Below are 23,594 nucleotides of genomic sequence, written 5' to 3'. Positions count from 1 at the left end.
GTCTGCCCCACAAGCAAAGCCCCACCCTGGGGGAGAGTTCCAATGGGAATTAGCTGCTGCAGAGGAGGTTGACCTTGGGGGTTTCCCACTGGCTGGATAAAAAGTGCCCCACCAAGTTGGACTAAGCGTCCCACAAGGGGTTCACCGTTTAGTGGAAGCCCATTTTGAACCCCAGGGTTGGCATTGTTGCCAGCTGCTGCTCCTCCATTACTGTTCACTGCCCCATTTGCAAGTGCCTCAGCACTGCCAGAAGACACACCTCCCCCGGCCACCACAGCCAAGATCTGAAAGATAACCCACAGTATGCAGAACATGCTTTGTTTCAGAGACAGCGCACGAGCCCCAGGTGAAGTGTTGCATCTTTCTTGGCTTATATAGAGAGCATCACATTCAGTGATCACCAAGAAAGGTCCAATCAGATCCAAGCACTCTGTCTCAAAACAACAAGTCACTGTAATCATCATGACCAAGCTCGCAGGCTATTTTTTTGCTTTCTTACCTTACAGAGGGCCATTACACGGGATTATGTGGCAAAGCTGAACTAGGCATCAACACTTGCATTGTCATAACCATTGTTGCAGAGGCCATAATTACATGTCATGGTGGCATCAGGATAATTGAACAATGAATAAAATAGAGATTGGAACTTGCAATAAAATATGGAGCGCATGCCACATGAGCATAACGTCCCTGGATTCCAGCTAAGGACCCTGTGCTGCACATCAAAACACATTTCATCCCCTTGTGTTTTCTGCATGATCTCTGGTTCCATAATACTGATTCTAATACAGGCTAAAATGATTAATAATAAACAATTTTAAAAAGAATAACATAAAACTGTGATATCACAGTGTCCCAGGTCCTTTTGGGATTGATCAGGATCCACCAAAAGGATGCAGTAACTTTATTTCAGGACTTTCAAGAAATACAAATGATTATAAACAACAGGGTGCACTGAAATATTCTATATCATGATGTCATGAAGTCCAGTGCTGCCTGTAAAGCTTTACTTAGAGCTACAGATGTAAAGATCAACATTTACAACATTTTCTTCTAGATTAAGCAGCACAGTTATTGATTTACACTTACTACTATTACAAAAGAGTCTCAATTATCTAACCTTGGTTTAAAAAGTACTTCTGCACTAAATCGCTCTAACACACAAACCACAGTTCTTTTAAAGTTTGCCAATGTCTAAGCATAACTATTTCATCATATTCTAAAAAAATCAAATGGTATTATAGCAGTTCTGTTGAAATTAGAGAACAGTAGTTGAAATGACCAAACTTAGTTTTACACAGTGACCACCAACACTTGTCTGTTACACTAGGAGGTAAAATGAGTTTTTTAATCTGTATTTGTTTCAATTGTTTACGATTCAGAGGTTGGTGGAGGCTTCTGTCTGAAGCTAAACTCCTGGAGCAGCTTCCATAAGCTCAGGTATAAAATGAGGCTCAGAAAAGCAGGTTGACATCCATATCCTCTGTGGAGAAAACACACAGAAAGCATTAGTCGTTTTGGAAAATTATGTACAAATATTATTGACACCGTTGTTCCCATTGACTGTATACAAACTCAGCAATTTGTTTCCTATTAAGAAAAGTCTCTATGGCTGTGATGATGATAGAATAATAAATCATTATTTACATAGTTCCAAAATTTAAAAAGTTAAAGCCAGGTTTATGTTTCTGTTCTCACCATTCTTAATCCCAAAACAGGAAGTCCACTCTTTAAAGGACACCTGCTTGTCCTTGTCAGCATCACACTCCTGGAAAAAGAGAGAGGTACAGTGCTCCATCGGCACCAGTGGGACTCTCAGTGGAGCCAGCTCAGAGTGGGACAGGAACCTGCAGAGAACGTGCCAGTGGGTGACAACAGGTTTTATAATTGTGAATATGTGCTGAATATATTTGTCATTATCTGATTCTGTCATTTACCTCCATGGGACGTTTGTCTACAGTCACTGCTACAAAAACACCTGGACTAAAAATGTTCTTTTCACATGGCAAGATTATATCTTCACAGATATTACTTGGTATAAAATATTCCTATGGACTACACTCAAGAAATCACAATGTCTTGCGTTTTTTTTAATTTTTTGTATCTAAAAGCAATATAAGGGAAAAAAAAGAAATAATGTTGAAAAAATATTAAATTGTAAAACACTTGTGTGTAGGGACAACAAATTGTTTAGTGAAAAGCTTAAGAACTACAAGATATCTTTATTTATTGTCTTATTTATCTGAGATATAAAGAGGGTTAGAATCAAATATGTGTAGGCAATTACAAAAGCGCAGTTTTTTAAATGAGCTTTGGCTGTAGTCTACTGCCTTTTGTTCTTTGATGTTTGAGAGGACATCAAGTATCAAATACTGTAGTAGGAACAGTGACGTAAACTGTTCAAAGAAGCAATGAAATGTATGAGGAATGTTCTTTTGATTGTAAAGATGAATAATTACTATTAATAATTCTATGGCAAGTGCTGAATACTGGATAATTACAGGAACAGTTTGCTAAAATAATACAATGTGATTATGATCATTGTACTATGTGTTCGATCAATATATTACAGTGAATAACATGAACTGTGACATATATATAATATAAAATAAATATATACAACACTGGGGAAAGAGATGAACCTGTCTGAAGGGTGTTGGTCCAGCTGCGCAAACTGCCAGTGCACTGGGTAGATGTACATGTTGTAGTTTTTCTCAAAATCCTGGGCGAGAAGCTCAACAGAATGATCACCAGCATGAAGACGCCTTTCACTCTCAAAGATTTTCTTCACCTTTAAAATACAAAACGCTGCATATTGACTGCTTTTGATTACTTGAAAGACAAAATATTTCTTTTTTTCATCATTGAATAATTGATCATAAGCAAATTAGAAAAAACAGTAGCAGAGAAATGCATTTCTTTGAACCTGAGGAAAAGAAGAAAATGAGATTAAAATGCATCATTTTCTAGCTATTCAGTTTGAGAACTCTATCTTACTCTAAAACGCTGTTTTGGAGTGAGGAAGCCAGGGGACAAGGTGTCATGCTCATAGAGCTGCAGCAGCACATTTTTCAACCAATCCCTCATTCGTAGAGGGAATTGGACCAGCTCAGCATCCACACATGGAGGTATTACTGAGAGACAGAAGAACAGGCAGGGTTGGGTGTGATTATTTTTTCATTTTTCTTGCACTCTACTAAAATGTCTGTTTAACACAGCTCACATTTGCATGGCCCAGTGTAGTCCAAATGAAGCCTGTGTCCTTTCTTTGTGCCCTCCAGGTTGCATTTGGTAGCAAAGAGTTCACATGATGAGTCGTACGTTTTGTTGTCTGTCCCACATACCTAAGTAGAACATGAATGCAACAATCAGATGCAAGCAGTATTTTTACACGTTCCGGCTTTGCCATTAAGTTACGCATACATACGTGGTCAAAGTCATTTATGCTGGTAGGACATTCTGACGGCTCTTGACACACACAACCAGGTTTATTTTCTGCATCAAGTTTGCACATCTTTCCACGTTTGCAGTGGTAATTGTCACATGGATCTATAAAAGAAGGCAAACATTGCAATAAACGTATATTTTTAAAACAGTGTTAAATTATCCTTTTTAGGTTTTATTTTATAGAGTGAGAACGTAAAACCATTCCATGCACTCCACTGCTACTTGACTTTGTGTGGTGATTAAACAGAACTTGATCTCTCTTATTCAGTCTTTAAGCCTGCAGAGCTGTGTTTTGGTAGTGAAAGTACCAAAGTTAAGCAGAGCAGCGCTGTTCATACAGAGGTTTTAGCAAAATCATCCTGTCAGCAGATTCCCCCATCCGACTGTTGGGATAGTGCATTAGTCATTGTGGTGAATGTGAGTGCTGCAGCAGCTGAATTAACCAACCAACCAGCAGGGGCTTCTTCACTATGAGTGCTTCCACCAAGAGAAGATCTGGTATTGGGGTAGAGGTCCACGGTGGCTCTTATCTGTACTGGATTCATTCCTACTAATGGGCCCTGGGAAACATAAATGAGATATTACAAAAACATATTTAAACCAGTTATTTCAGGCATCACATGGGATTGCAGGTGCACATTATAAGTAAATGTTTCTAAATAAAAAATATTCAAAACCAGATGTAATCACAGAATTGTCATATTAGCACATATTTTGTTGACATGCTTGCAGACAGCTGACTTAAATTTACACCTTTTTTTAAATTAATTTGGGTTCAGCTCTCTGGCCACTTAGTGAAGTAATATATTTATTGTACTTTTAGCTCTGTTTTTTTCTCCACTTACTCCAAAAGGACATATTGTCTCTTTGTCTGCTAGTTTTTAGAACTAAATAGATGCTTTGAAGCTCGATTGAAATGACTTCATAATTGGAAATGCAGCAGTCATGTTCTTCCTTGTTAATATATCCTCTAATGTCTATATACAAATTAAGAATGTTTACAGACAAATTATGCATCAATTACCCATTTTCCTGCCCTTCGCCGCTTTGCCTTGTGAACTGTATTGTCAATGCTGCTGCTTTCAGACTCCTGAAGCTCCTGTTGGCTCTCCTCCTGTCCAAATTGTGCTTCCTCCCTGTGTGGAGAGTGGTTCCTCAACCTCTGGTTCTTCTTTTGCTTCCTTTCCTTTCCCTTGGTGTGACTGCCACTGTCATTGTTGCTTTTCTCTTCCTCCTGTCCAGACACTTGTGTTCGCCAATCAAGCACTTTACTGCTCTTTGGTTCTTGAGGATCCACGTCCTCATTCATTTCTTGAGGTTCAGCTTGTGAGTCTTTGTCCTTGTCATTTTTGTCTTCTTGACTCTTCTCCTGATCTGAAATCTCCTCACTGTCTGCTGCCTCAGTGTTTTGTATGCCTTGTTCATAGCCATCAGTTGCAGGGAGCAGTTCTTTTTCACTAGGTTCCTTCTCTTTAACATCTGGAGCATCTGTTTTTGAAAGATGCTGGCTGTCAACCTTGTGGGGTTTTATTTTAGCAGATACGGTATGTAAAGTTTGTAAGATGCCACTATCAGCAGCATAGTCAAGATTGACTGGGACCTCTGACTCTGTGCTGCCTGTGTCCTCCAGAAGCGCCATGCTGTCTTCTGTATCGACCATTTTTGCAGGAGACTCTTCTTTCTGGTCCTTTTGGGACATCTTCTGTACCTCATCTTCTACACTATCTTTCTTCAGCTCTTCTTCATCTGTTACCTCTTTACTATCTTCCTCAGTTTTCTTCTCCTCATTTTCCTTATACCCACTGCTCTGGACAGGCTCGCCAGCTTTGTCTCCCTCCACCTTTTCTTCCTCCAGCTCTCTTTCTTCCACTTCTTCCTCCTCTTCTGCCTCTTCCCTCAGGAGATCCACCAGTTCCTCCTCACTTAAGAGGATTGCAGTGTTTTTATCTCTTCTATCAGTCACCTGAAACTCTCCACCCTCCTTGTTAGTGTTTGCATTCCCCTCAGAGCTCATCTCTTCATCTTCCTGATCATGGCTACTGGCCTCAAGTGTGACTACCGTGGGTAAGATTTGTGGCTTGTTAGTCTCCTCTGTGATGATATCCTTAATCAGGAGAAAAGGAAATTAATACATTCACACTATGAACCAATCCTATATCAAAATAAATAAATACATTTAAAACAACTTTGTTTGCTGCTCTACCGTTTCTTTGGCTGGGTGTGGAGCTTTGTGCATTCCATGATGTTTCCCATGAGGCTTACTTCTAACCTGGACATAACAGAAATTATTAACATTTACTATTTTTCAGTAAAAGTTTATTATCCAGAAATAACAAGAACTTTGATACTCACAGACTGGGCAAATGTGGCTGCCAGTAAGCAAAGGAAAACCAAGCAGGCCTTCATACCTGAAATATTTTGGGGGAAAAATTGTGTAAACATGACATTATTGTGAACTACAAAACTGAAATCTGACATCTTAAACAATCAGTACATTACATCCTGAAGTGTAATTGGCCACAGTGAAGATGTGCTTTTGGCAGATCTTTCAAAGTTAAAACAGATGAGTGCATCTGTATGCTTCCTGCACATTCACATTAAGAGGAGCTGCAGGATTGGATCCGCTGTTTCCAAAGTAACAGGCCTCCGCGATGCGCCCCTCTCTCCGAAGTCACATTCAGAGCTAAAGTAAACATCAGAAGCTACCAGACTGGAAAACGTTGACTAAGTCCACAAACTTTTTGTCTCTGGGTGGAAACAAAACAGCATTACTGGGCCTGTCCAGCAAGAACAATCTTCAATAGTTGCAGGCACAGGGGTTGTTTGTGTATAAAACTTTATAAAAAGGAATAAATGATAAAGTATACATATGATTTTTTAAGGTGTTGTTCCTTTTACATGTGATTATCATTAACCTTACATCACATTTATTATAAAATGTGCTTTTTAGGACATTTCAAACCTCAGCCTAACGATATATAACGATATATATCTATATATATAGATAGATATATATCTATCTATATATATATTTATATATAGATATATATATAGATAGATAGATAGATAGATAGATAGATAGATAGATAGATAGATAGATAGATATATAGTTAGAGAGTTCGGCCCAGTAATGCCTATTTATATACATATGTTTGTATTCAAACTAACTATAAATTAACTATGTATTTTTTTATATATATATGTATGTATATTTAAATGATAGGTACACCACACACATTATATTAAAAAATAAATACAACATTAATTTATAACATTAGTATGTAAACATATATGTACACATTTACTATATATTGATATATAAAAAATAATCAAACAATCACGAGTCATTTACAACATTAGACATAGTAATAAATAAATGACACGTTACAATAGTATAAAAGTCCTGGTAATTAGAAGTTTACCTGAGGCTGGCAGCTGCATAAGAAATGAGAATCCCTCACAAAAACCACTATGCACTTGTGCTGAACCTGTAAAGATGTCCTTTTGTATTCAAGACAGCGCTCACACTGTCCGCACAAGCTGGCATGCTGCAAACACAAAGACACACACACACACACACACACACACACACACACACACACACACACACACACACACACACACACACACACAGTTCTGCATCCACAAATTGTCGAACTTTGGGAGGGTCTGTGGGCTACAGAGATACAGAGAGAGGGGGGGGGAGAGATCACACACTGAGCTTCAGCTAGTTGCTCTTAGCTTCTATTTTTGTTTATCTTCTCTTATGTATAAAATAAAATTTGACATATATATGTCTGTGTATGTGTATAACATTACCAAATAAAACCAAAGCATTGTGACCCTGTCACATGTAACATGATTTCTTGCATGGATGCTTTTGGTCACTAGATGTCACTGCATCACAAGTCTGTGTTTCTGGAGTCACTAACAAAAACTATAACTGGTTACTGTAAATTTAAGAGGTGATAACAGACGCTATGACTAACAACATGTTAAAAAAATAGTTCAGCAGCGGCTCTTTGACAATAACATATTATGTTTTGTTTTTCATCCGCTGGTCATGGCAGCAGGCAGGTTTGTAATCATGTAAAAATCCCCTTTAATCTTTTTACAATCAGTGTCATTGTTGTCATGTTCTGATTTACTAAATAGTAATGATACTATTGTGTAGAACATTTTAAATTGAAATTTCTTTAAGATTACGTGTTAAAAGCAAATGTCAATCATAATTAATTAAGCATTTCCTAACAACTCTTAGCTACAATGTAGTAAGTACTTGTAAGTTCTTTGTAGTAAGTACAGCTGCAAAATGTCCAGTTAAAATATTACAAATGAATTATGTAGACGTATCAGAAGCACAGTTGTAATGTTTAACGCATCAGAAAATCTTTAGTAACCTTAAAGGGGATGTGCAGACATTGTTAACTGCCTGTCTACGTGCAAGCATCAGTCATTCTGTCCTCACTCCTCCGCTTACTAAATCAGGACCTTACATTGACTGGGAGCTGTGGTTTTGGCAAACAGCTCCAGACTGAGGAACATCCAGTCTAATTACATGTTTCTGTGGCACCACTGAATCCAAAGTAAGGTTATACAAGGTATTCTGTAATCTCATTTTAGGCCTGACCTTATAAGGATATCCAGGAAACAATTATGAGGCTCTGGGGGAAATACAAAAGTCTTTATTTAGGCTTTCTACTGTATATCCCATATTTCCAAGATGAAGTCTTTGTGCAGAGAAATGTTTGTCTAGACTCTCATTTTAATTCATTTGAGCCATGGATTACTGAATGCAACTATACGGAGCCAAGGTCCATAATATCATATATGATAGATACATATAAATGGGGGCCTGGTGAATCAGTGGTAGAGCATTGGGTTGTGATGCAGAAGGCCGTGGGTTTGAATCCCACCCCAACAAGGGCGACCCTGGTGCCGGCCCCGAGCCTGGATAAAATGGGAGGGTTGTGGCAGGAACGGCATCTGGCGTAAAAATAAATAAATAAATAATTTATGCCAAATCAAGGTGCGGAACAAAATCCCCGGAGGGGACAAGCTGAAATACATATAGTTTCAACTTAGAAATTAGCATGTAAAATTAGAATTTATTGCAGAGCTGCTGTTATCAATAAAAAGAAAGAGAGACTACTCAAAAGAGCTCAGTTACAGGTGAAAAATTATCAAAAAGACACAAAACTTACTGTTTAAAATAATAAATATTTAATTCAAATAGAAATTAGAAACCACAAATAGAAACCACAAACAGACTCAAAACAACCAAATATATAGCCAGGGGCCCATTTTCTTTTGATCCATCAATGATTTGAGCAAAGCGCTAGAGTTGTAACCTTAAATTCATTATATAACAAAAAGTAAAAGTTTAACTATTGGTCAACTATAAATAGTAAATAAAACAACACCCATTCCACCGGAAACAATCATAAACCCGTCTGACCCTCCTTTCCTCTCTGAGTGGGTGAGTTTGTTTTCCAAGCAGGCCACAAACCCTATGGTTTAGTATGCTCAGCTGTATTTCACTTACAATTTGAGAGGGGGAGGAAATGTAATGACTGAATGAAGCTGTTCTGTGTGTGTGTGTTTGTTTGTGTGTGTGATGATGATGATGTGCAATCATCATGCGAGTGAGTGTGTTGACAGCAGAGACAGACAACCAGGAGGAAGTGATGCAATCATCCTAATTGAGCTTTCATATATACATAAGTCGCTGAGGTTTTCTACAGCATATCCACAAATCGTGCTTTTCCTGTCTCAACTGCCAGCTTCCATACGTGGCTCAGATTAGACACTGGCTTCTTCTGTTTGCTGCTAAGACTACTTACACCTGATCGCTCACTGCTCTGCAAATACTGAACAGAAAAAGGTAAATTATTTTTATTTATTTTAATATTTTACATGATCTGAAATGATGACTGCATTGATTTATTTATTTTTTTCACATTGCCCCACGTTTCAGAGCTGCATTATTTCATGTGTAAAAAAACATTTTTCTTCACCTTAAACAATACAATTTGTCATTGTTTTATGTTTAAAAGAGTTAATTGCATTTTCTGTGTTTTTTTCTTTCACGTAGTGGACTAGCTTGTCCAAAATTAATTTAATAAATTTGGAATTGGACTTAAAATATTTTTGGTTTTGTTTGTTTGTTTGTTTGTTTGTTTTTATAGAATGAAGGTTGCTGTAATAACATTTTGCCTCATTGGAGCAGTTTTTGCCAACCCAGTAAGTATGCAAGTCTCATTAAAGCAGTTCATTTTTTCCTAAAATAATGCATTGGTATGTAAATTCACATAAATTCTAGAAATGTTTACATTCTTTTTATGTTATGGAGAGGTTCAATACTGGTAATAGTGTGGCTCCAGGTGCTAACATAGTGTGCATTTTCTTTCATTTAATTTATACAGCCATGAGAGAGATTCCAGTTCATAAAAGCAAAGTCTAAAGTATCACCTTTCTCCTGCAGTGTTACATTTTTTCCCAGTGTAAAAATACCTACAAGTAATATTGTCCCCACCTCTGTTTGTCTACTTTCGAATAGATTTCTTTCAGTATCCTTTTGGAATCGAGTGAGCTTGATGCAAACACAGTGAGTACCATCAGAACTGCATTCTTCATTTCACACTATATCTACTTTATGTCTTTGTGGTGCTGTGCAGTGTAGGAGTTCCACATTGTTTACGCATAAATCTTTAGACTAGGATAAGGCTGCATTCGTGTTTCACCATCAGCAGCCAAACTGACAATTAGGTGTGGTTCCTCGAAAGTTCTCCAGGATTTAATACAATTCTAACTCCATTTCAAGGAGTGTTGTTTACTATACTGTATGTTTGAACCCATTTATGCAGCAGAGGCTTGCCTGCATGGGCGATGCCTATTAAATTATTGTGATGACTGTTGATGCTGCAAAGAAAGCATGTAATTAAATATATTTTGAGGTGATTTTATTTTGTTTTTGTTTCCCAGACTGACAGTTTGTCTATTTCTCAATCATCTGAAAAGGACACCTCAGAGCTTCAGGTACTCTACACATTCATGCCAGTAATGAGTAAAATGTCATCCTGGTCACTCTTGAATGCTTATTTTCAAATGAATCTAGAAATAACATCTGCATTTCTCTTTGTTTTGCAGAGCTCTGATAAAACTACCTCAAATGAAGTGAGTCATGTTAATTAATGCCTTCTAGCTGCTGCAAGGAGCAAAATCCAAACATATAGACTTTACTAAGCTTGATGTGTTAAATGTGTCTGATTTAGCTTCTTCTTTTTCCAGAGTTCAGAGTCTGTATCAATAGAATCAGAGGACACGGTGAGTTTTGTCAGCATTCTGTTTTACTGTATATAGTTTATTGTCTACTAATACTAGTACATTTAGCACGATGTTGATACATACAGTAGCCTTGAGCCCATCACACTTGTAGGTGGTGGTTAAAGTAGTTAATGAAAAGAAATGGAAAACAAGTATTAATAAAACAAAAGGTCATACTAGGTTATATATTTGTCCTGCTTCAACACCAATTCAACATGCGTTATTTTCTGAAATGGTTTGTCATCAAAAACAGACCTCAGAAGAGAGCAACAGTCAGTCAGATGAAGATGATCAGGTAAGATGATTTGAAATAAAATATTTAACATTATCCATATCTTTATAGTAGCTTATTTTATATTATATTTTTCCACAGTTAACCTCTATGGCTGAAACTAGAGATAACAGCATGAGCAGTGAGGAAAATGTTCGAAAGGTGAGATTTAAAAATTTTGTACATTCACTGGATTTAAAACAATGGGACATTCAGTTGAGTAACACTATGCTGTGCTTACTCTTTGCATCAGAGATTGGTTCAAGTGTTTGCAAGTGTTGCCAAAGTCATAAGTGTTGAGGACAACAGCAGCACAGAGGTCAAAGGTCAGCCAGAACACCTGAGCAGCGAACTGACTGAGAAACAGCTCACCTCCACCAGCAGCACTGTCAAACAGAAGACAAAGACCCTGCAGGGTCATACAAACCTGCATCTAGCAGGGAACCCCACCGGCAGCAGTGAGACCACCAGCACAGACACCAGTGACATTACTGCTGTTACAGCCGCCACGAGTGACAGCAGTGAGAGCTCCAGCAGCGAAAGCCTCGAGACCAGCGACAGCAGTGATGAAAGCAAGAGCGCAGAGGACAGTAATGCCAGTGACAGCACCGAGCTGGCACTGATCAAAACCGAGAACTGTGTGAATGGCACTCAGAGTTGTGAAAGTGAAGAGCAGTTCTTCCAAAATATGGGAGATGATGACCATTACTCTGTGGACAATCTGATGATGCCAGATGAGGATGAAAGGGAGTTAAGTCTAAGAAGGTGATGACATGCACGGCTGCTGCTGTATGTTACTTATTACGAACTACAACACCAGTAAATGACATGTCGGAAGATTTCAGGATGATATACAGTATTTGCTGTTGTCCGTTACTTGGAAACATTGGTTTTGGCAAGATAGTGTTACCTGCAGCTGTGATTATTTTTGTGATGTAGCCTGGCAATGTTTGGATAATAGCCTAATAAACAAGTTTTAACCTGTAAAGTGTTGAGAGACTGCATATTGTGTAATGCCTAACAGGTCTTGGAATTTACATACATAAAGCAGTATGTGGCCTTTTTGTGGGGTAATACAATATGTATTTGTACTGTATTTCTGTAAAGCAACTTCTCTTTTGGCCTTTTTTAACTATACTATCTGATATGAAAGGAAATTATTTCACAGTCGAAGAATTTAAATAACCAGCAAAACATGAAAATCAAATACTATTTGCCATAGACAAAATTAGCTTATATAAAGTAGTTCAATGTAGCATCGTAAGTGTCTGTAATGATAATTCTATAGGAAATCTGAATTGTGGCATTTTACCTTTGACACAGCACATTTTTGCTTAAAGTACGTAGTTTACACTTTTAAGCAGCAAATAACTGAAGTTTAAAGCACAGTTTAGCAACACCATTCACTGAAATGGTCTTCTACTCTATATTTGTCTTTAAGATAGCACGGCCGGTTAGCTCAGTTGGTTAGAGCGTGGTGCTAATAACGCCAAGGTCGCGGGTTCGATCCCCGTACGGGCCACTATCTTTTTTTTAAATAAATATTTTATATTTACACTGAAGGAGCTTAAATGCGGACAATATAATTTGATTTTTATTACGTTACGGGAAACGTTAACACGTGTAAGTGTTTTGAACGAACCATTCATAACATCTGCCATAGTCCAACCACTTTCACCAAGAGCATGTCGTTTAGAAAAAAATACATAGCAGGGTCCACTATAGAACAAAGCAAGATAATAACAACGCAAGAGTATGTAAAAAAAATATGAGACTTTTCCGTAGCCTTAGTATATAATAGCAATCTTCTTTACGGAATTTTGCCTTCGTTTGAAAAGCCAACAATAGATGGCGACAAACTCAACAGTTTGCTGCCGTGTTTGCACATGCTGAAGCTCATGACAGCATTTCCCCTTAATCATTTTCTAACACCCCCCTGGTAATTATAAAGGATATCTGAGAAGCTATTTGCCACATAGCCCAATGCTCTAGGATAAAGTTTTCCTTACAGGTAGGTTTTGACCTGAAAACTTTCTGCTTCTGAAAGAAGACCACCACTCCTCTCTCTTTGAACATATTAACAAAATGTCCTAAATCTGAATCTAACTACATGAAGTAGCCACCTCTTTTTTGATATAAATATTGGCAGTTCCAAAAATAATTTACAACTGCAAGACATTTAGTATTTGATAATTCTGACAGTCTCTTAATATGCATTAAAACAGATGTACATAAGAATTACAGCATTTTTTCCCCTTTATTCTTAAAACTATTTGCCTCATACAAAACATTAGATACAACAATTTAAACATTTTATAGAATTCAGCAACTATAAATGAAATCTCTCGTCTTTCGTGTCCTGACATCTAACATAAAACTGATTACATCCAACGTGAATGAAAATACATCTTACCTGGGAATTCTCTGTTTAAACCCAGACACATGCATCCAAAGATATAGATGGAAACTGGGTTCTAGTCCCTAAATTGCAGTACTCAAAGAAAAATGTTCAGTGTCTCATAAAATTATAACTTAGATCTGCCAAAAATATCATCCAACATGCCAAAAACTCTATGTTGAACTCATGAACAGCTGAGGTACTGCATCTTCTTCAGGAAAAGTGAGATTTAAGGTGTTCCTTTAGAGCTGGGATAGTCGGAAGCTCTTTGCGACACACGTGACAGCGGAGAGGTAGTTTTAACAACTCACTGGTACCCTCTTTGACATTGACCCTCCCATTTGTTTCAAGCATCTGAATCACTTCTGCAGATAAATCAAAATGGGAAAATTTTATTTTGTAAGAAATAAACAAACTTAAGAATGAAAACAATCTGATTTTGCTCTCACCATGAGACTCAATGAAATAGTCAGTAGTGAATGAGTTCCAGTGCTTTTTGTTTTTTAAACAAGGAGAGTCAAAGTCTTGGCTGATCACATGGAGATGTACATGACTGCAAAACAGAATGGACATAAAATTTGTATATTTTTGCAGTTAATTGTGCATCATATTTTATACAAAATGATGAAAGTGTTGTAAAAAAGAGAAAAGGTGAATAATAATTAGTGTTGAAGTAAGAAATTTCAGGTACGGCACTGGGTCTGGAACTGTTTGAAATCTTTTCATGACACCTGACAAATTACAAGTTATGCTATTTGAAAATAAAAAGGAAAAAGAAGGAATATAGAGGGGAAACTTGAAGCAGTCATTTTTAAAAAGGAACAAGCTGAGTTTCTTGAGTTTCTTTAACTTTGAATCATCAATGATCCATTGCTCATTTTAAGCAAGGTTCAAGTCTGTTAATTTTCATACTGGACTACCTTTGAACCAAAGAAGTGGCTGCCTAGAACCCAAAACTTTTGCATGTTGAGTGATTTAAATCCACATTAAATCCACCTGATGGTTTTATTGCTGTTGTAGACATGGGTCAGCTACACCATTCTAGTGAAGCTGGAGCTGTTCGGACAACAGTCAATCATGACAACCATTAACGCTTTTGCTGCACAGTGTACAGTATTGGTATTAAACATTAAATGGGATAAAACACATACCTCATACTTGGTATGGCATGGTATCCTGTGCGGAAGCGTAGTAAGCCAGCATCTGGGCACTGCTGAACCATCTGGTCAGCAACTTGCTGCATGTGTTTCACCAGGTCACAGTGCTCCTTGCACAACGCCTTTAGACTAGGAATAGACTGCCATGGCAGGACCAACCAGTGGTAGCGAGCTTTAGGATACTTATCTTTAATCACCACTACTTTATCATCCTTGTATACCTATGACAAAGAAACACTGGTATTTAACTGATGTGGAGAGAAAGTCATGCTAAGAATCACACTAATATAAATCTGTTTCTGTTTGATACCTGCATCTTTGGGTCTTGCATTGAAGTCTTTAGACCTTGGCTCCAATGTCCAATGGTTTCCTAAAAGAGTTTAGGTTAATGTGTTTTTTCAAACATACCCATACCAGCATTCAAAAGAAAAAGTTGAACATGTAAAATAATTAATGTGCGCACACACACACACACACACACACCGTTATTTCTTACATTGCTTTTTGTGGCTTCTCTATGACTAACTGACACAGAGATTTTTTCTGTCTGCTTTGGTATTTTTACACTCTCTTTCAAACTTTCTCTGTTTTCTGCAGAGTCCCGTGGTCTTTTGGTGCCGCACTGATTGCCAGTGGGATCCTCTTTAAACCGAACAGTGTATGGGTAAAGCTGATTTACAATATGAAGCTGCTGTCCAGGCTTCATTTTGACCTCATTGCCTGTACCCACCACCACAGAGTCTATGGAGGTAGGGTTCAAACCCAGCTTTGTGGAAAAAAAAGAACAGGAGACACATGAGTCTAGTGGTAGGATACAGAAATTCCTTATGTGGCCAGCTGGTCAGCTATGTGTCTTACCTGTTTAACTTTGACATAACCTTTGTTGCATTCTGCTTTCAGTTCAACTGGTTGAGAAGAAATAACGTCCACAGGTTAAAGTTTGCTTCACATTTCCTCACATTTTTTTTTGTACATGTAATACCCCCAATCAGTTACAGTCATTCTTGTTAAAGAGGCAATTCTACATTACTAATGTTAAATTTGAATTACTTTAAAAATCAAAAGAGAAGCTATTCAAGAATCAAGATAATCAAATTTGTGTGTACGGTATTTGACCAATAAAAACACTAAAAAGGTACAGGATGAAGCTATTGAAGCCAAACTGTTTACTAGGGTAGTACAGAAAAAAAAGAGTGGAATAAAAAAAAAAATAGACTAACGTTACATTAATAGATTTTAATAAATGTCTGAGTTGAGTCTTAAACATGGGCGCTCTGACCAGTGTGGAGCTATTCATGCCACAATAACATTGTAACCTGGTGATAAACTTATGGCCAATTCGCATGTATATGAAGTGGATTTAAATGAATGACATTCTGACCTGAGTCAATTCACAGTGGATGTATAACGCAACACGAGAAGCACGTATGTACCATTTCATTTATCGTTGCCTTTTTAATCTGCTGTATTATAAAGCAGAATGTGAAAACAGATGGGTTTAACCTTTATTCTCATAATGATTAGTTGACGAACGTATAAAAGGTTTTACTGTTTTTTTTATTTTGTGTTGTTTTTTGCTTGCTGACTATAAGTTTAGCTACTTACTATCTCAGACAGTCTATCAAACTTAAATGTGTTGTTGTTACCTTGTTGCCTTGAACATTTTTTGTCTTTAATTGTCGTTTCAGGACCTCGACCCAGAACAACTGCTTGTAGATGAGGCAGGTGAATGGGTTTATGATTTTCCTCCTCGCTGATAAGCCAGCAAACAGGCATTGTATCATCGTATGTAGCTAAATTGGGCCCACACTTGTTTGTGCGACGGATTATGTCGAATGATGATGACGTCAAGCGATCGCTTCCTTTTGAGGCGGGTTTTAGAAGATTCTCGAAGAGTCGGTGATCACTGGTCTGCTCTGAACTTGTGAGGATTCCAAATATTGTCTTCATATAAGGTTGGGCAACAATAATTCAACTGTACATATTTATTTCATACCAGTATAACACTCAGCTTCGATGTTTAACGTTAAAGAACAGCCCAGGCAGCGTGGAAGCGATAGCTAGGCTATCATTGGTTGGGCTAGGTAGAAAAATTAGGTAAGGCCCATAGATTATAACGTTCCAGTTTTTATTTATAAGTGGGGCCTTACTCTGATCTGTTTTATGTCGGGCACATTCATGTGTTAGCTGTAATCAGTTATCAGTCTCCACCAGAAATAAACTAACATTAGTGGTGAAGTTTCTTGGATTCAGTGAAATAAGCAAAGCAGGCATAACGAAACGTGTTAATGTTGTTGAGTCCTTTCAGCCTAGTGTTTCCACTAACGTAATGTGCTATATCTTGGTGAAAAGACGTTAATACAGTCTCTACAGCCATGGAAATTAGCCTTTGTACGCACGTTAACACACGTGCAAATATGTGATTTGTAGGGCCTGTTGAGAATGACGAATACGGTCAGACCACAGCTTAAACCTCTGTGCACTGTTCCTGCACAATCTTCTTGCAGTTAGTTTGTTATCAATTTAGCCAGGTTCACCCCCTGCACACAGGATCTGCACACACGCAGGTTTACTAAGATGTTAAGAGTCAGTAGGTTGTGAGGTGTGTTCCCAAACCAACACCCTATGTTTGGTAAAGTAGCCCATGGTGGATTTTGCGAAATGTTTTGAATTATTTACTAATAGTCAGCCAGAAATTTAGAATGTGGTGATATTTAGTTTAGTTTTGTGTGCTAGTTGTGCCATATAACCCCACAGCACCCACGCCATCCTTTACAGTATTAAATGCATCCTGAAGACTTGCACTAATAAACCTTAGCACAGCATTCAAAGCATCCTCTTGATGTCACTGTTTTTTGTGTGTTTGTTTGGTCTTTTGCATTATTTGCACATGCATTATGTACGTGCAAATCTGATTCATTAAGCAACACAGGTATGTTCACTTTGGTGTTTAGCAGGTAAATCTCATACTATATGTTAAAATTCTATTTGTGTCTTTTTCTTTTCCAAGGTTTCCAGGAAAGGTAAAACATGGTTAAGGAAACAGGCTTTTATGACACTTTAGGTGTAAAACCTAATGCTACACCTGATGAACTGAAAAGGGCTTATCGTAAACTAGCCTTAAAGTATCATCCTGATAAAAATCCTACTGAAGGCGAGAAGGTAAGATTCTAAATAGAAACAACACCTTAGAAACAACAGCACTTTTAGTCAACAAGTTTGTTATGGGATTTTCCTAATAATGATTATTTGTGAGTATTGGTGCCGTGTATATACTACTTTAGTAATGTCTATATTGTAGCAATAACAATGTAGTTAAAACTGAGATGTTTTTTTATTTCTTTGGTAATAGTAGTAGTTTGCCTACAATGTCATAGATCTGAATTAGTATTTAATCGCTGTATCTTGGTGGAAATATTTGCCCCTACATTTGTTTTTGTTTCTTTTCTGTCACAGTTCAAGCAGATTTCACAGGCATATGAGGTGCTGTCAGATGCCAAGAAGAGAGAACTGTATGACCGTGGGGGTGAAAAAGCTATAAAGGAAGGAGGAACTGCTGGTGGTGGGGGTGGTGGGAGCTTTGCATCACCCATGGACATATTTGACATGTTTTTTGGTGGAGGTAGTCGGATGCACAGAGAAAGAAAAGGTATGGAATAGAGAAATATTTGCTGATCTAATTATCTTCTGAGACATTTCTGTTGACGAATACCTTACACCAATAAACTTGGTCATATTGTTGCAGCAACAGTAACTTTAATGTTTGAGTAATCAGCAAGATATTTTATTTATTAATCAATAATTTACCTGGCTTATTCATCCTCATAAAACAGTGAAAAATACCCATCACAATACTTTTAGCAGAAGGAGACATCATCAGTGGTTTGGTCTGCAGTCCAAATTTTTTATTCATCTTAATTGCATCAGTTATATTAATATTTATGTCTTTCTACCAATGGACTGCAGATGGAAATAAACAGCTATATCTGATACATATTTTCCCTCTTTATTTTAACATTGTGCCTTTCAAATGTAATGTTAGAATCTAGGGAACAATATTGTTTTATTCTGAGAATTGTCTCTCAGTGCAATTTTTCTTTTTACCACAGGGAAGAATATAGTTCATCAAATTTCAGTGACACTTGAAGATCTTTACAATGGAGCTACAAGAAAACTTGCTGTCCAGAAGAATACTGTTTGTGATAGATGTGAAGGTACTTCTTTTTCTGTGTGAGCTACTTGTATTGACTCTTTATATCTGTCTGTGAGCTTTTTGGCAAACGGAGACCTAGCCAAGGAAAATAAGGCTCCTTGCCTGATAACAAAACACATCACTTTTTCTAAAAGTAATTCAGTCCCAGCTTTCTACAACACTGTAGTTTAGGGTTGAGGCGATACATCGACATAATCAATTACATAAATACGTCGACTAACATAACATGCATTGCCGCTTCGTAAATCGAAAGTAAGTAATAAATCCGTAGATTAATCGACAAAAAAAATAATCGTTAGGTGCAGCCCTATTGTAGTTTATAACTTTAGAAATAAAAGAAACACAAAGATCGCTTCTAAGGTTTTCATCAGAATGCTTAAAGTTTTTTGTTTCTAGGCAGAGGGAGTCGGAAAGGAGCTGCACAGATGTGCATGTCTTGCCATGGCACGGGCATGCAGGTCCGTGTCCACCAGCTGCTACCGGGTATGGTCCAGCAAGTATCCACTGTGTGCCACAGCTGTCAGGGCCAAGGACAGAGAATCAGTCACAAGGACCGCTGCAAAGCATGTGGAGGACGGAAGATCCTCCGACAGAAGAAGATCCTAGAGGTCCACATTGACAAAGGTGAGAGTGGCGAAAGAGCTAATATAAACACATCTCTCACTGGTTTAAGATCAGGTAAAAAATATATTGTTTACCTGGTGACTTTATTACTACAGGAATGAGAGATGGCCAGAAAATTGTCTACCATGGAGAAGGAGACCAGGAGCCAGGGCTTGAGCCAGGTGATATCATAATTGTCCTGGACCAGGTGGAACATGCACATTTCACCAGGTAATATATTTATCACGTGTCGTTTTTTTTGTTATTGATGTTATCTGTGCTAGTTGACAGGTGACCATACAGTACGAAGCAGCACACTGTTTTTTAAAAACATTCAGTCGAGCAAGTGAACCACGTTGTTGTTGCTGTTTTCATCAGGAAGGGAGAGGATCTTGTCATGTCCATGGAGTTACAGCTGGTTGAGGCTTTGTGTGGATTCAAGAAGCCCATTCAGACACTGGACAGCAGAACTCTCCTCATCACCTCACATCCAGGTGTGTTATGAAATGTGCAGCTGCTCCTTAAATTCTCAGATGTCTCTCTGACTTTCGTGTATTAAAATATTTCTCTGCTTCGAGCTGAAAAATGTACATAATGGCATTTATGTACATGTACTACTCAAATTAAATAAATAGACATGTTTGTCTTGCAGTGGCTGTAATAATAATAATAATAATAATAATAATAATAATAATAATAATAATAATAATAATAATACAGTATAAATACAAAGCATTAAGAACCAAAAGAAGCAAGTTCAAAATTAATGAAGTTGTCCTTCAAGTGGCAGATCAGACATAATGCCAGACACTAGCTGACTGAAATCATTCTTATAACTATAATACACAAGTAGTCATAATGTTAGGGGAATTCTAACTTAACGGTTTACATAAACATTGTTCCCACAAATATAACAAAGATGTTTCAATACAAAAACATAAATCATGAAATGTGAACAACATTTATATTTCCAACAATGTATATATTTATATATATTTCTCCTACATAAAAAGTTGTATCAGGTACATATTGATGTTGTTTTGCTATTGCAGTGTATATTAGAGACCATATAAACACAGATTGGTGTCTTTGGTTTAAATTGATTCTTACTGAATCACAGTAAGCCAGTCACATTGACAAATAAATGATGTTAATGTAGAAAATCCCATTATCACCTATTCATTAACCTTAAAAATTATTTGTTTATTGTTATACCTACAGGAGAGCTGATCAAACCGGGAGACACAAAATGTGTCTTGAATGAAGGGATGCCCACATATCGGAGACCATTCGAGAAGGGACGCCTTATTATTCACTTCTCAGTAAGTCTTTGTTTAAACGTTTTACTTATAAACTATATTTTTATCTTACATTTTCACCCTAGCAGCAGGAACAGAGACATGCACAAAATCTCCCCAAACCGTAACACACTAATCCCCTATATTACTTTGTTCTGCATATATACTCATATTTAGTGTTTGCTTGTGTCTGTGTATATGTCGTCATCTGTTAAAATCAGCTTTTGTTCTTTATCATTTTTACACATGGCACAATGTTGAACTGTTATTTGTAACTTGTCTTTGGATATTTTCATTAGGTGCTGTTCCCACAAGACAACTTCCTCCCCAAGCACAAGCTGAAGGAGCTGGAGGACCACCTCCCAGAAAAGGTGAATGCAGAGCAACCTGAAAGCATGGATGACGACCTCTACATCTATGCTGACCTAGAGGAGTGTGACTTTGAGAACCGAAAAAGGCCCAATCATCATTACTACTACATGGATGAAGATGACTGTGCCAGCACTGGGGGTGTTCAGTGCCAAACGTCTTAAATAACACTTGGCCTGCTCTTTTACCAGAAGCCCAAACCATCATCTCTTGACAAAGCACCTTTTTTTTTTCTTTTTTTTTATTATTATTATTATTTATTTTTTTTTTGTGCACTTTCTATTTTATTGTCAGTGAAGATTCTCAGCCATCGAGGTTTGGTTATCCGAAGATTGAATCATGTCAACTGAAGATGAATCCACCTATTGGCATGATTCAATCTTCAGATTCTGTTTTATTACATTTCAAAAACAATTTACTCGCTTATGGATTTTTTGTTTGTTTGTTTTTTTTGTTTGTTTTAAGCTCAATCCTAAAACTGTGTCCCAACGCCCTCCTGATTTCTTGGATGGAGCAGAGTATCTTAAAATTCCAATACTAAACTTGGATCAAGGTGAAGGGGATTGCTCATCATTTTTGGGACCTTGTATAATTTTTATTTCCAATCACACTGTGATACAGATGAGGGCTGGTGTTAAAGAAGCTTCGGAGGAGAAACTTCATAGTCAATACAATGACTACCTGCTTTTTATGCAGTTACACTAAAACTGACACAATTATGAACATGACCTTTTCTGCAGTATCACTAAACCAGTTGTTATGCACCACTTGTTGGTGACTCATTCAATCTGTTGTGTGTGTGTGGTGTTCAGGTGGTACTGTGGGGGGAATGTGCATTGAAACTTGAGTTAAAACATTGATATTGTTTCACCCTGTCAAGGGCTATTTTCTAAACCTTTCTTAACAATCTTGATAATGTGAGAGAAAGATGTAAAGACTATAATGAATCAAGAAGAGAGGATGTTTAGGTTAGAGCCACTAGATTGTAGATTATAATATTTAAATGTAGTTTACTATTTTTTTACTTTCAAACTGCAGTCATTTGTTTTGGGAATCACCTGTGTAAACTGGTACATTTCGTGTATTTACATACATTATGTATGAGCCAAATATGTGCATGGCAGGGAAGGGATTCAGAAAAAAATGGTCAAACGTGTAAGATGTCACTTTATTTTGAAACAAACAGAATGTGTGGGTTCTCCGTAAAGTTTCCTCACACAGAATTGATATTTTACTATAATTATATGTTTTGTTTGTGTGCTTTCAGCAGACAAATATTAAGATTACTATAAATTTACAAAGCTCTTATGCTTTGATGTTTTCCCTCTCTTTAAAATACGTCAAGTGCCAAGTTGGAACAAAGAGTGAGATTGATGCTGTGTAGGTTGTTATTTATTTAAAAGTTTAATCCTATTAAAATATCTGAAATGTTAAAGCCTGCATCTGGAATTTGAACACATTTTGATCAAACTTAAACTTTATTATATTATTAGCTTTTGTTGGCCCCAGTGTACCTTCTTTCCTATTCGTAATACAAACTGGCAGATGTGTCAGTGGGAGCAGTGGAGAGCCTCAAAATTGCATCATAGTTTAACTTGAAGCTACTTGAGAATACAGGTATGTTTGGTTTTTTTTTTTTTTTTCAAATATTTGCCTTGAATATTATAAAACAACTATCAGCTCACAGAAGAGCAGTTCTTTAAATTGTTCTTGAAATTAATGCAAATACACAAGTTCTCATAATGTTAGGGGAAATCATCTAAAATAAGTGTTGCCAAATTGTTGTTTTTTTTGTTTTGTTTTTGACTATGAGTCATCTGACCAATCTCATTCTTTGTGCTTGTGTTTTCTAATTAAAAGCATCTTTGTAGTCGGGATAGCGGTTGTTACTTTCCATATATATATATATATATATATAAAGCGTAGAATAAGCAAGCAAAGTGACATTTTTGCATTGTAAACATTTGTTTGTTTTTTACCTGCTCCTGATCATAACTTCAAAGTAAAACTAAAAGCTTGAAATTGCAGCAATGCCAATGTGCTTTTAGTGCACGTTCAACTTCTCTGTTGCCGTCATTGAAAACCATACATTTGCTGGTGGTGCTTAGCAGAACGAAGCGAGTACTCACTAGACTGAGACAGTCTTTACATATAACTCGGAAAAAATACAGTAAACAATTCTCGTCTTTAAACACATTGTGTCATTTTAATTTTAATGCAAATTGTATCGATAGCAAAATGTACATTGCACACTTATGTCAATTTGTTCCATTGATATTTGTGCACATGGAAGATGTTAGGAGTTTAAGAGCCAGACTGCCAGAAAGAGGAAGGACTTGCAGAATCTGGCAGTTCTGGTTTGTACATTACAGTACTGTTTGCCAGAAGGCAGTCTGGTGGAGGCGGGTGGAATGTTTTGACAATTCTGGCAGCTCCGTTCAGCATCCTTAAGCTCTGCCTCATTACTTAGATGTTAAAAAATCATTGCTTTGCAACTTTTCATTTGTTGCCT

General features: G+C 37.2%; 4 protein-coding genes and 1 non-coding gene across 6 annotated transcripts; 3 read left to right on the top strand and 2 right to left on the bottom strand.

Annotated features, from left to right (window-relative positions):
• Nucleotides 1-647: 647 nt before the first annotated feature.
• sparcl1 (SPARC-like 1) lies at nucleotides 648-9,068 on the bottom strand. Its single transcript, XM_067498066.1, has 11 exons — nucleotides 6,870-9,068; nucleotides 5,800-5,855; nucleotides 5,651-5,716; nucleotides 4,472-5,551; nucleotides 3,899-4,007; nucleotides 3,428-3,549; nucleotides 3,224-3,344; nucleotides 2,998-3,134; nucleotides 2,643-2,791; nucleotides 1,699-1,847; nucleotides 648-1,483 (listed from the first exon to the last, which is right to left on the bottom strand). Exons 1-11 carry the CDS (start codon nucleotides 6,886-6,888, stop codon nucleotides 1,455-1,457), a joined length of 2,037 nt encoding a protein of 678 aa, XP_067354167.1. The 5' UTR covers nucleotides 6,889-9,068; the 3' UTR covers nucleotides 648-1,454.
• A 124-nt stretch (nucleotides 9,069-9,192) lies between these two features.
• On the top strand, nucleotides 9,193-12,032 carry LOC137123824 (uncharacterized). The gene is made up of 9 exons (XM_067498073.1): nucleotides 9,193-9,331; nucleotides 9,636-9,690; nucleotides 10,007-10,054; nucleotides 10,432-10,485; nucleotides 10,597-10,623; nucleotides 10,738-10,773; nucleotides 11,027-11,068; nucleotides 11,147-11,206; nucleotides 11,298-12,032. The coding sequence occupies exons 2-9, from the start codon at nucleotides 9,637-9,639 to the stop codon at nucleotides 11,811-11,813; spliced, it is 837 nt and encodes a 278-aa protein (XP_067354174.1). The 5' UTR covers nucleotides 9,193-9,331; nucleotide 9,636; the 3' UTR covers nucleotides 11,814-12,032.
• A 460-nt stretch (nucleotides 12,033-12,492) lies between these two features.
• Nucleotides 12,493-12,566, top strand: trnai-aau (transfer RNA isoleucine (anticodon AAU)). The gene has a single exon. It is a non-coding gene; the product is annotated as a tRNA-Ile (tRNA).
• A 716-nt stretch (nucleotides 12,567-13,282) lies between these two features.
• On the bottom strand, nucleotides 13,283-16,551 carry aptx (aprataxin). Of its 2 annotated transcripts, XM_067498070.1 has the most exons (7): nucleotides 16,246-16,551; nucleotides 15,458-15,504; nucleotides 15,096-15,365; nucleotides 14,910-14,969; nucleotides 14,594-14,820; nucleotides 13,892-13,995; nucleotides 13,283-13,807 (listed from the first exon to the last, which is right to left on the bottom strand). In XM_067498070.1, the coding sequence occupies exons 1-7, from the start codon at nucleotides 16,547-16,549 to the stop codon at nucleotides 13,656-13,658; spliced, it is 1,164 nt and encodes a 387-aa protein (XP_067354171.1). In that variant the 5' UTR covers nucleotides 16,550-16,551; the 3' UTR covers nucleotides 13,283-13,655. The 2 variants fall into 2 exon arrangements, with proteins under 2 accessions (XP_067354171.1, XP_067354173.1); XM_067498072.1 differs by lacking the exons at nucleotides 13,283-13,807; nucleotides 13,892-13,995 and adding an exon at nucleotides 14,002-14,498.
• dnaja1 (DnaJ heat shock protein family (Hsp40) member A1) lies at nucleotides 16,420-22,957 on the top strand. Its single transcript, XM_067498069.1, has 9 exons — nucleotides 16,420-16,554; nucleotides 17,610-17,761; nucleotides 18,056-18,248; nucleotides 18,709-18,813; nucleotides 19,209-19,436; nucleotides 19,532-19,646; nucleotides 19,794-19,909; nucleotides 20,637-20,737; nucleotides 21,013-22,957. Exons 2-9 carry the CDS (start codon nucleotides 17,630-17,632, stop codon nucleotides 21,244-21,246), a joined length of 1,224 nt encoding a protein of 407 aa, XP_067354170.1. The 5' UTR covers nucleotides 16,420-16,554; nucleotides 17,610-17,629; the 3' UTR covers nucleotides 21,247-22,957.
• Nucleotides 22,958-23,594: the final 637 nt, after the last annotated feature.

Source organism: Channa argus, chromosome 3 (assembly GCF_033026475.1).
Source record: "Channa argus isolate prfri chromosome 3, Channa argus male v1.0, whole genome shotgun sequence".
NCBI classification, from domain to species: Eukaryota; Metazoa; Chordata; class Actinopteri; order Anabantiformes; family Channidae; genus Channa; species Channa argus.
The sequence above is the reverse complement of the archived record's forward strand: the minus strand, read 5'-3'. Positions and strand labels throughout refer to the sequence as shown.